The sequence below is a fragment of the Lotus japonicus genome, chromosome 2, assembly GCF_012489685.1.
Source record: "Lotus japonicus ecotype B-129 chromosome 2, LjGifu_v1.2".
NCBI classification, from domain to species: Eukaryota; Viridiplantae; Streptophyta; class Magnoliopsida; order Fabales; family Fabaceae; genus Lotus; species Lotus japonicus.
In genome coordinates, this window is record NC_080042.1 from 12,937,788 (window position 1) to 12,948,557 (window position 10,770).

The 10,770-nt window shown below is 38.3% G+C and overlaps 1 protein-coding gene across 1 annotated transcript; it reads right to left on the reverse strand.

Annotated features, from left to right (window-relative positions):
• Positions 1-230: 230 nt before the first annotated feature.
• LOC130737622 (beta-glucuronosyltransferase GlcAT14A-like) lies at positions 231-9,145 on the reverse strand. The gene is made up of 4 exons (XM_057589439.1): positions 8,210-9,145; positions 1,456-1,531; positions 1,247-1,362; positions 231-1,170 (listed from the first exon to the last, which is right to left on the reverse strand). The coding sequence occupies exons 1-4, from the start codon at positions 8,691-8,693 to the stop codon at positions 632-634; spliced, it is 1,215 nt and encodes a 404-aa protein (XP_057445422.1). The 5' UTR covers positions 8,694-9,145; the 3' UTR covers positions 231-631.
• Between the last annotated feature and the right edge of the window lie 1,625 nt (positions 9,146-10,770).

A 10,770-nucleotide genomic window follows, 5' to 3' on the forward strand; every position in this document is an offset into this window, starting at 1 on the left:
CCAAGAATCGATTTCTGGCGGGTGCAATTTATCTTTCCGATGTAAAAAAAAAAACTAAAATTAAATCCCTAATTTAATCCCTAAATTAACCCTAATTTTGGCGGCTTATGAAAATAAGCTCAAAGCATCTTAGAGATAGATCACAAACTATTTACATAGGCTCTCTCAAACACTTCTACAAGAGTTTATACCAGTATAAAATAAGCTCATTAGCTCAATAAACCATATGATTCAATAATTAACTTCAAGATTCATGATTTGGATTACGATTTGATAACTATGCAAGAGGCAAAGAGTGAGAAGAACATTGAAAATGACAATCATATAAAGAATGGACTTTCTGTTCTAAGAGTCGAAATCCCAATGTGGATGAGGAAACATACAGAACATACATGAACAAAAATTGGAAGCAGGAGGATATACTCTTAACCAATCAAGTGGATTGAAGCTTTAGGAGAATCCATCAGAAATATTAATCCCCCAGCCAAAAACTTAAGCATATTCCCTTCTTCACCACTCCAACGATGGTGATATGAACATTGGCGACCTGAGAATGTTCTCTCAGTAAAATGCAACTTTTACTGGTCCATGGATCAGAGTGCAACACACTTAAGAGCTTCCTTAAATGTTTCTACTCTTGTGTCTCTTCACTTGAATTCTGACATTGATTGATCTGTGAGCTCCAGTCATCAAGAAGACTTGAAACAGACTCCTCAAGCTTCTTAGCCTGAGGACCTGGCTTCAGAATATTGACGTCATTCCACTGGGAACATGGATCTACCCACCAGCTCCTCCGGCCAGAGCACCACGCTCCCGGCACAGCTCGATTACGCCCGCGCCGGAGGATCTTCGCATCAATCATGTCCAGTACAGGGTCATCAACATCAAACTGTCTAGCAAAAGCAGCCCCACTTTCTACCATCTGATTGTAAACAGATACATTTAGGGAGTGTGGTTCCATCTTCGGAGGATTGTCCCAGATCATATACCGCAAGTCACCGTTGACCGTTGTGTTCTTGAATTCTGGTGCGTTGCAAATGACTGAGTGAAAATAACCTTCTTGGGATAACTTAACATTTGTAAAATACATCAGGAGCGATCGAGGTAGATTGTCCGAGCCGAAAATGCAGAACTCGAGGAAGGATCGACTCAAGATGACCCATGGAGAACCTGCAAGGAAAGGAAATCATTCAACATAAAACTGTCAAACTCAAAGCCAAAGGATTCTTTGAGAGAATGGATTTGCCTGTGAAGATTTTGAATGCATCAGGTGTCTCCCGCTTCTGTGTAGCTTGGAAAATCTGACTTCTCCTAGCTAAATATATTGCTGGATCAACTACAATAGGCTGGAATCTATCACTTCTGCATGGATTTATAAAAACAAGAATAAATGATCTTGAACTAACTGTAAGAGTGCCACAACATAGAAGCTAAAATTAGCAGTAGTTTCATTACTCCTTCCATCCAAGGTCACTGGTGTGATCAATGAAATTGAGGTCCCTCCGAACAGAAGAAAAAACATGGGACAGATCTATAAAGATAAAAAGAGTATGGGTTAGTAAGTTGGATAAGCCTGCGGACAAAAAGACAATGATCATATAGAGAAATGAGAGAATATTAGTAAGTAATCAGTTTCCCTCGAAGGATGTATAGCATAATTCAGTGGATAAAGTTTAGAACTGGAAAACAGCATTTTATCACCAATAAGATGAAATAATATAAAATATAACATCAGCATTTAATTCATCTGATAAAATTTGACAGTAGAGTGCACCTGAAAAGAAATTCCATGAAACCTAAGACAAAGACAGTCAGGGGATAGAATTTGTAATAGAGGCAGTAATAGTACACATAGTTTTTATGAAGAGTGAGTGGGTGACTGGTAGGTATTGTGTTATATTCATGATTCCACAGGAATTGGAGCAGTAGTTAGAATCTGGAGATGAGGCATTGAAACAACTCAAATTCTATCTCGCTGAAGATCAAGCTAGATCAGATGCACAAAATACGCAGATAAAAAGAGGCCGCTAAAGGTCTTTCAAATGGGGGACTGGGTTTGTTTAAAAGTCCAATACATAGACAAGATTCAGTTTCACAACACATTTATCTAAGTTTTCCCCGTGTTACTATGGCTCCTTTAAAGTTGTTGTGTGTGGGAGAGGTTGCACACAAATAAAGCTGACACCTTTATAAAAAAGTATATCATGTCCTCCATATTTCCCTTTGAAGAAAAGGGTGGGCAAATACTGGGTGTTGAAGCTAAACTGGCACAGGGGCAGCAGCTGAAAGATCTTGACGCAATAGTGCAAGAACTGGTAGAACAATAGGGAAGAAGAAGACACGAATTGAAGAAGATGACCAGAATCAAATGGATTCTGATCAGAATGTATTATTGAGAGAATAGGATAGATACAAGTCTCAGAAGCAGTTACAAATGAATTTGCAACGATTTAGTTATCCCAAATCCACTAATTCCAAAAGTAACTAACAGAGGCTTAATCACTCTTATTTATACTAACATTTTATTAGTTGCTGACAAAAAATACACAGTTTATTAGTTGTTCAGTTACAACTGAGGCTTCATTGGCGCCTCACATACCCCTTCGTTATGGGAGGTCTACCTCTAAGAGCTAGTCTATCAAATAGAGAGGCTTGGGAAATGAAAGTTGAAACATGGGAAGAAAAGCTTTCTCTAAAGAATCAACTCCCTAATTTTAGCAGTGAGGACAGGGCTGTTTTTTCAGGGTATCCAGGCCCAGATAATGTCCCAAAGGAAGAAGAGGTGGATAAACTATTAGACCCTTGCCCAAAACCCCAATATTTGGAAAGTATATCACCGAAGGAAACTGCAGTAAGGTAACCAAGTTTTCCTTTTCCACTAAACAATAATTTACTTGATTGAGCCCACTCGGGGAGTTCCTGCCATTTAACATTTCCATAATGAGTTGGAACGAAGAGTCATCAAATCAACTTGCCCGAGGTGGAGGCAGTCCCATTTATGCATTGAAGGTGCCAAGCTTATTTGACATTGGGTATTTCTCATATTTCCAATATGGTAGGAGTATGTTAGCAACCAATAAAGGGATCAACTACCAACTAGTATTGTCAATCCCAGAAAGTAGCGTGTATTACCAACCCCAAAAATGCTAAAGCAGAAGGGCGCATTGCGGGATGGACGCCATGCTGTTTTTGTTTACAGTTTATATAATTTATACTACATACATATATAAATGCTCAAATGATAAAAAAGCACTCAAAAGTAAAAACTCATTCATAATTAACAGTAAAAAGTCAATGAACAAAACTTATACGTAAATACCTACAAAAATCAAGGTAACAAGGAAGTTTAAGCCTCTACGACTTCAAATAAACTCCCAAAAAACATGAAAACTCAAATAAGAGTTCGATAAGTAGGAATCATAAATATTCCTGATAGAATATTCCTGTAAATATTCTTGTAATTAGCTTGTGTATATCCTTTATTAAGTCAGCATAGTAAATAACATTCATAGCCAAGACAATAGCATAGCTAAAAACATTCATAGCCTAGTAAATAGCATAGGTAATAGGCTATGAATGCTATTATTGACTATGCTACTAACTAGGCTATGAATGATATTAACCAATGTTGTCAGACTCGCGAGTTAACTCGCTGACTCGGCAGACTCGCGAGTCTACATAGGAAAAACGAGTCGACTCGCTGTCAGACTCGTTTTTGGTCAAAACTCGGTCAGACTCGGTCTGACTCGGTTGACTCGCGAGTCAGGACCGAGTCACCGAGTCAAGGTTTTTTTTTTTTTTTAAGTTAAAAAATCCCCAAATTCTAAACCTAATTTTATACCTTCTGCGTTCTATCTTCCCTGCGTTCTCCTCAGTCCTCTCCTCTGCTTTCGTTCTTCCTCACTCAAGGATACCTCTCAACCTCGCGCCGCCGCCCGCGCCTCTGTCTCGCGCCGCCGCCCGCGCCGCCGCTGCGTGTCTCATCTCCTTCGTTCGTGGGTTCGTGGGTAACCTTCTCCTCTGCGTTTGTTTTATTTTTTTTTTCATTTCCTTCTTCCTTCATGATTTGCTTTCATCCCCTTCTTCTTTGTTTTTGTTTCCTTCCTAATTTGCTGTGCTTAATTGCTTATGTTCCCTTCTTCATCCCCTGATTGCTTCATCTCCTTCGTGTACCTTCTATTTTTGTTTTTTTTTTTTTCATTTCCATGTTCTTTCATTTCTGTGAGTGAGATGAATGTCAGGTTCTGTGAGTTCTTTCATGTTCTTTCCATGTCCTTACCTGCTATTTTTGTTTTTTGGGACAGTGAGTGAGCAATGTCAGGGGCTGGAAATTCACAAAACACTAGTAATGCTGCTACTGCTTCTTCTAATGTAAGCGGAAGATCGAACTATCCCGGTAGAAGAAATGATCCTGGGTGGAAACATGGGATAGATGTTCTTGGAAATGGCAAAAAAGTTCGCTGCAACTATTGTCATAGCGAATTCTGGGGAGGAATTAATAGATTCAAGTTACACCTTGCTTGTTATGGAGGAGATGCTGGGCGATGTGTTAGTGTCCCAGATGATGTGATGCAATTGTTTAAGCAAATTGTGTCTAATGCTGAAGATGCAAAAAATAAAAAGAGGCATTTGATTGACATTAGTGCAGAAAATGAAGTGGAGGTTGATGTTGCTAGGCATCAAATTCAAAGCAAAGGGAAAGGTCTTCTTAGCTTCACATCAAAGGGAAAGAGTAGTGGAGGAGGGGTGCAACAACATTTGAATGAAATGCTGAAAAAAGACTTGAAGGAGCAAGCTTATGATGAAATTGCTGAATTTTTCTACACAAGTGGTCTTTCTTTCAATGTGGTGAAAAATCCTGCTTTTGCAAAGATGTTGGAGACTGTTGGGAGATATGGATGTGGTTTCAAACCACCTTCTTATAATGATATTAGAGAAAAGCTTTTGAAACGAGCTGTGGCTCGAACTGATGGAATAAGAGATGAGTTTAAGGAGGAATGGAAAAAAACCGGTTGCACAATCATGTCTGATGGATGGACTGATAGGAAGAGGCGCTCAATTTGCAACTTCATGGTAAACAGTCCTAAAGGTACATTTTTTCTGTATTCATTGGACACTTCTGACATTTCAAAAACCACTGATAAGGTTTCAAAAATGTTGGAAGATGCTATCAATTATGTTGGAGCAGAAAATGTTGTTCAGGTGGTTACTGATAATGCTGCAAATTACAAAGCAGCGGGAGAAAAATTGATGCAAACAATAGATCATTTGTATTGGACCCCGTGTGCGGCACATTGCATTGACTTGATATTAGAAGATTTTGAGAAGATTTTGAATGTGCATAAAGTCACTATAAAGAAGGGAAGAAATATCACCACCTACATATATTCCAGGACTATGCTTATTACTTTGTTGAGGAAAGAGACTTCTGGGAGGGACTTGATTAGGCCTGGTGCGACTCGCTTTGCCACAGCATATTTGACTCTATCTTGTCTTAGTGAACTCGAAACACCACTGAGGGCCATGTTTGATTCAGAAGATTGGAGGTCAACTAAGTTTGCTGCTTCAACAGAGGGGAAAAAGGTGCAAAGAATAGTAAAGGATTCTCAATTTTGGAAGAACATAGTGATATGTCTCAAGGCTGCTGGTCCTATGATAGAAGTCATTCGCTTGGTGGATTCAGATGAAAAACCCGCCATGGGTTTCATATATGATGCAATTGATACCGCTAAAGAGAAGATAAGAACAAACTTCAAGATGTCAAGAAAAGGTAAATACGTTTTCCTTATTCATAGATTATTTTCACTCTTTCTTAAAACTAAGTGTTCTCTTTATATTGTAGATATGAGTCTGTATGGAAAATCATTGATGAGAGGTGGGATAAACAACTTCATAGGCCCTTACATGCAGCTAGATATTATCTTAATCCCTACTTCCATTGGGATTCTAATTTCAAAAAGGAAGATGTTGAGGTCAAAGAAGGGCTATACAGTTGCATGATAAAGATGGTACCCAATGCCGTGGAGAGGAAAAAGATTCATGCCCAACTTATTGTGTTTCATAATAGAAAAGGCATGTTTGGACTAGAAGATGCACAAAGTGTTAGGAAGACTGTGACTCCAGCAGAATGGTGGGAGGCTTATGGAGATCATTGTCCCGAACTAAGGAATTTTGCCATTCGGGTTCTAAGCTTGACTTGTAGTTCTTCCGGGTGTGAGCGTAATTGGAGCGCATTTGAAATGGTATGTTTGACTTCTATCTCACTTTGTTTCTACATATTAATATATATGGCTTAGAATTTAGGAAGTTATGATATTTTTAGATAATATTGAAATTGTAAACTTATGTTTTATTTCTAGGTGCATACAAAGAAAAGGAATAAATTGCACCAAAAGAAGATGAATGATTTGGTTTATGTCATGTACAACTTGAAGTTGAAGAATAAACCAAAAAAGAGAAATGTTTTTGCCTCTTGTTCATTTGAGGAAGTTGCTTCAGATGATGAGTGGATAACTGAGGAAGGAGAAGATGTTAATGTCAATGAACTGAATGAAGAAGTTGGACTTGAACATCTTAATGATAATGATGTTAATGTTGATTTGGATGAAGTTGAAGGAAGTATTAGTACTCATACTAATGCAAGTGGAATTAGACAAGACTTTTCATCTGATTCTGATGAAGGTGATGCCGATGGCAATGATGATGGAGGAGAATCTGAAGATGATGATGGTGATGATCATGGAATGGAAGAATGACTTTTCATCTGACTTTTATGTACTTTGTTTTAATGCTTTTGTTGTGGTACTTTGAGTATGTACTTTATTTTGGTACTTAACTACTTAGCTTATGGTGTGGTACTTTGTTAAACTTTGCTTAATTGCTTTATTATGAAGTTGGATTTTGAGTTTATTTGATTAAATGCATCTTGGATGCTCTTAATCCTCTTATAATTAGATTATATGTTTGTATTTATTTTTCATATGACAGGGTTATACTTAGTAAATTTTCATTTCTGGTAGACTCGAGTCTCGTCGAGTCTACGAGTCGAGTCTACGAGTCGAGTCTACCTACCTAAAACGAGTCTGCTTAGACTCACGAGTCTGACAACCTTGATATTAACTATGCTATGAATATGTTGCATAATATAAGGGATATGACTTATAGAGGAGATACACAAACTAATTACAACAATATTTACAGGAATATTCTATCAATTCCTCTTCTAAATCCAAGACTTCTTCTTTATCACTTTCACTACTATCACAGTGGTAGATCTCTTCCTCCTCATCCACTTGCAAAACACTTAAAATACCTCCAAAAATGCCCAAACATTAACTTTCTAAGATCTGTTTTAGGTTTTTGTCAGTCACACCGAATCTCAGCCAAATAACGCCCCAACGACCATTATTTCCAACACTTTAGTCAGCAATAGCCTCTACACTAAACTGCAATTCTATGCAGAAACCAGGAGCGGCCATGTGCCCCCTAAAGGCCTCTATGGCGCTATAGCACACTATTGACAACCCTAGTGTCAACAACCCCTGTTATTAGTGCACTTAAGGTAAGTTTTGAAAAGTATGTAAGAGAAGTTAGCTTTGGCCAAAAGAAGAAAGAGAGGAGAACATGGGGGATAAGCAAGCGCGCTGGTCAGTTATGAAAGAGAAATTATGTAGGGAGGAATATAAGAGGGAAGTCTGTTTGGGGTATGATGGAATTCTGTCAATGTGTCATGGCAGCGAGCCTATATATGAAGCTTAGGCTTGGGGAGAATCATCTTTGAAGGTTCACCCATCTCATGTTTTTCCATTACCACACTTGAATAATACAAATCCAGTGTATTTGTTACGTTCCATAAGTACCAGACGCAAAACAATATATATGATCCTATATATAGTTATATACTATTTTGTAGCTACCAAACACAGAATGCAAGACGTTATTGCCTTGTTAGTTCTGTTCTGTTCTGTTTAGTTACTAAACGCTACCAAAGAATTATTGCCTTGTTAAATATTGTGGTGAACATTCTAAAATGTAGCAGCATCAAATAAACATAGTATGCACAATTTATCTCAATCTAGTCATGACAACATTTCATACACTTAACCCTAAATGTGTAATCCTAAACAAGTGAAAACCAACAACCATCACATAGTGATAGTGGAAATCCATTATCCTTGATCCAAAACAGAAATTACCGTATTGGCATTACCATCCTGGGTGATGAGGGGATAATCTCGCGCGCTTAATGTGACAAACCAATTCCATCCACCATCCAATTTCATCATGATAGCAGCAGCCCTCAGAGTGATGGCAACATTGGAGGACCCCAAGTAGGTCACATAATCAGCCTTCCCCACCACATCAACATTTCCAAAAGCCCGAATTGCCGGCACCGACATAACTGCAGCAGCCAGCTCATGCCTCTCTTCATCCCTAGCATCCATTCCAAGGTGAAGCAGGTAACGGTTCCTCGGATGATAGATAGCCAGCAACAACCTAAATATCCTGTTCTTGTCTCTGTTCCCACCAGCTATGAAGTAGGCAAATGCAGGGGGATAGTGAGCTCCTTGCTGGACAAGAGAAGGGAAAGGCTTGGGGGAGGTGAAGCAAGAGAAGGAAGTGAGCATGAGAATGATGAGGGAGAGAAATGCTGCAGTGAATAGGGTGAAGAGCCATTTCTTCTCAGCACCCATTGATGATGAAAATAGTAGTAGCTGTTAGTGGAGCATATGGGTGTATTGATAAACACAAAATGGAAGGATTTTGAGAAGTGGGTGTAGCTAAATTCTGGATTTTGAGATAGTTTGGGTTAATGGGTCATTGAAGATCTTGCCTTTTTGTTGATTTGGTACTGAAGTGAGGAAAGTGCAGCGGAGTCATCAATGCTACTTAGAGTAAAAAAAGGGACATGAAAAAGGAAATGGTGATTGTAAGATGGATACCCAGATCAGAAAGTTCCAAAAAATTCTTCCAGAATTGCTCTTACTCAGTCTCACTAATTCTGTGTAAAAATGCCGTGAGGGCTAGGGTTCTTTCTGTGTTTAGATTTGTTGTTGGGGTCGGTCAACTATGGAGTCATGTCATGATGCTTTCTTTTCTCTCTCTTTGGTTACAGGAGGAAAGAATCTCAATCTATTCATTGATTTCAAAATCTATCATTTGGATGTCAAAATAATACTAATTAATATAGGGCAAGATGTATGCAAAGGTGTTAGTTTTTTTTATAAGTCATCAAAGTATAACAGGTAGTTCAACTTAATACAAGTAGAAGGTTAATAAAAGTTAAAAGAAAAGAGTAAATAAAGTATATAGCAGTAGTGTTCCTTCTAAAACTAATAAATAGATAGCCCAACAACTCTTTAAGGAAGATTTTAGAGAAAATGTCTCATTAATACATTGTCAGGATAAAACCCTTTGGGAAAACCTTTTTTTTTTGGTCAAATCCCTTTAGGAAAACCTGGACAAGGAAAAAGTGTGTCAATTCTCAAATTGGTGGGCCCAAACTGCCACATACCCCTTGAGTTGCTTAAACATTATTCTGGTGTGCCCAAACTGGCACATAAGATTTAAGCAACCCAATCAGAATTCGTTCCAACCATGGTTGATTATTTTACTTTTGATTGGGTCTCACTATACCTCATATTTATATTATTTAAAGGTCACGACACTATTTAAGTTCATAAATGAAAGAGAAAATATAATTTTTTATTAAAAAAGTAAATAGCGAGGGAATAAGCAACCGTTGCTTAAATTTAAGCAACCAAACTATCATGTTGCTCCAATGGGGTTTCAAAATAAGCAACATTGCTTAAGTGCTCCAATTGGATTAAACAACCCTCATTAGAGATGTTGTAGGATGAAGATCCTTGAAAGCATGAATGATGTCTCATTTTTTATTTAACCAATGAAATTGTGTCATATAATTTGGGTAAATGGCCACTTTGGTCCTTGAAAGTGTCAACCGACTTCACATTCGTCCCTGAATGAATTTTATTCAGCTCGCGGTCCCCTAAAGTGGCAAACGTCCGTCATTTTAGCCCTTACGTTAAAAAACACTAACAGACGTTAACAAATTCCTTTTTTATTTTTTTTACCTGGAAATCATTAATTTAAATGAAAAAAAAAACAAATTAACTAAAAAATTGAATCCTAATCTCTTTCTCATCTTCTTCAGCTTACTTCTTTTTTCTTCATCTTCTTCTTCAATCCTTCCATCACCAACTTCACCATATCAACACGTTAAAAAAAAACCTTCATCCTATCATCTTCATCAGATCATTATCCTCTCCCATCATCTTCACCCAAATTCAGAACCCTTATCCTCAACCATTCATCTTCATCCTCAACTCTGTTTATATTCCCTCTCACTCACCTGTTTATGTCTCTGCATCTCTATTTCTCTCTCACCATCTAAATCCCCCAAAACCCACACTTCTGCCACCACCAAAGTTCACACCTTTCATACAAAATCAACAATTGCAGGTGGGTTTGTAGGATCACGCGCTTACCACTACGCCAAAACCAATTGGTGTTAGTGAGGGCGCAACGTTATTTCTTATAGCGTAGCAGACAGCGCCCCGTTTCGAATGCTACCTGCAGGCAGGATGCTGGCCCACCTGGACCCAACAGGGTTTATCTTCAAAATCACACAGGCACAACGTACAAGCACATTCCTACACCTTTCTCTCTCTCGCTCTCGATCTGCGACCAGTTGTTCTGGGTTTATGTTTGAATATGAGTTTCACCTTCAAACCCAGATGAAACCTTGAA

Coding starts and splice junctions, on each gene's coding strand:
- LOC130737622 (XM_057589439.1), bottom strand. CDS start 8,693: ATGGGTGCTGAGAAGAAATGGCTCTTCACCCTATTCACTGCAGCATTT. Junction 1,532..8,209: donor TCCCCTCATCACCCAGGATG/GTAATGCCAATA, acceptor TTATCTTTATAG/ATCTGTCCCATGTTTTTTCT. Junction 1,363..1,455: donor AGTGACCTTGGATGGAAGGA/GTAATGAAACTA, acceptor AAATCCATGCAG/AAGTGATAGATTCCAGCCTA.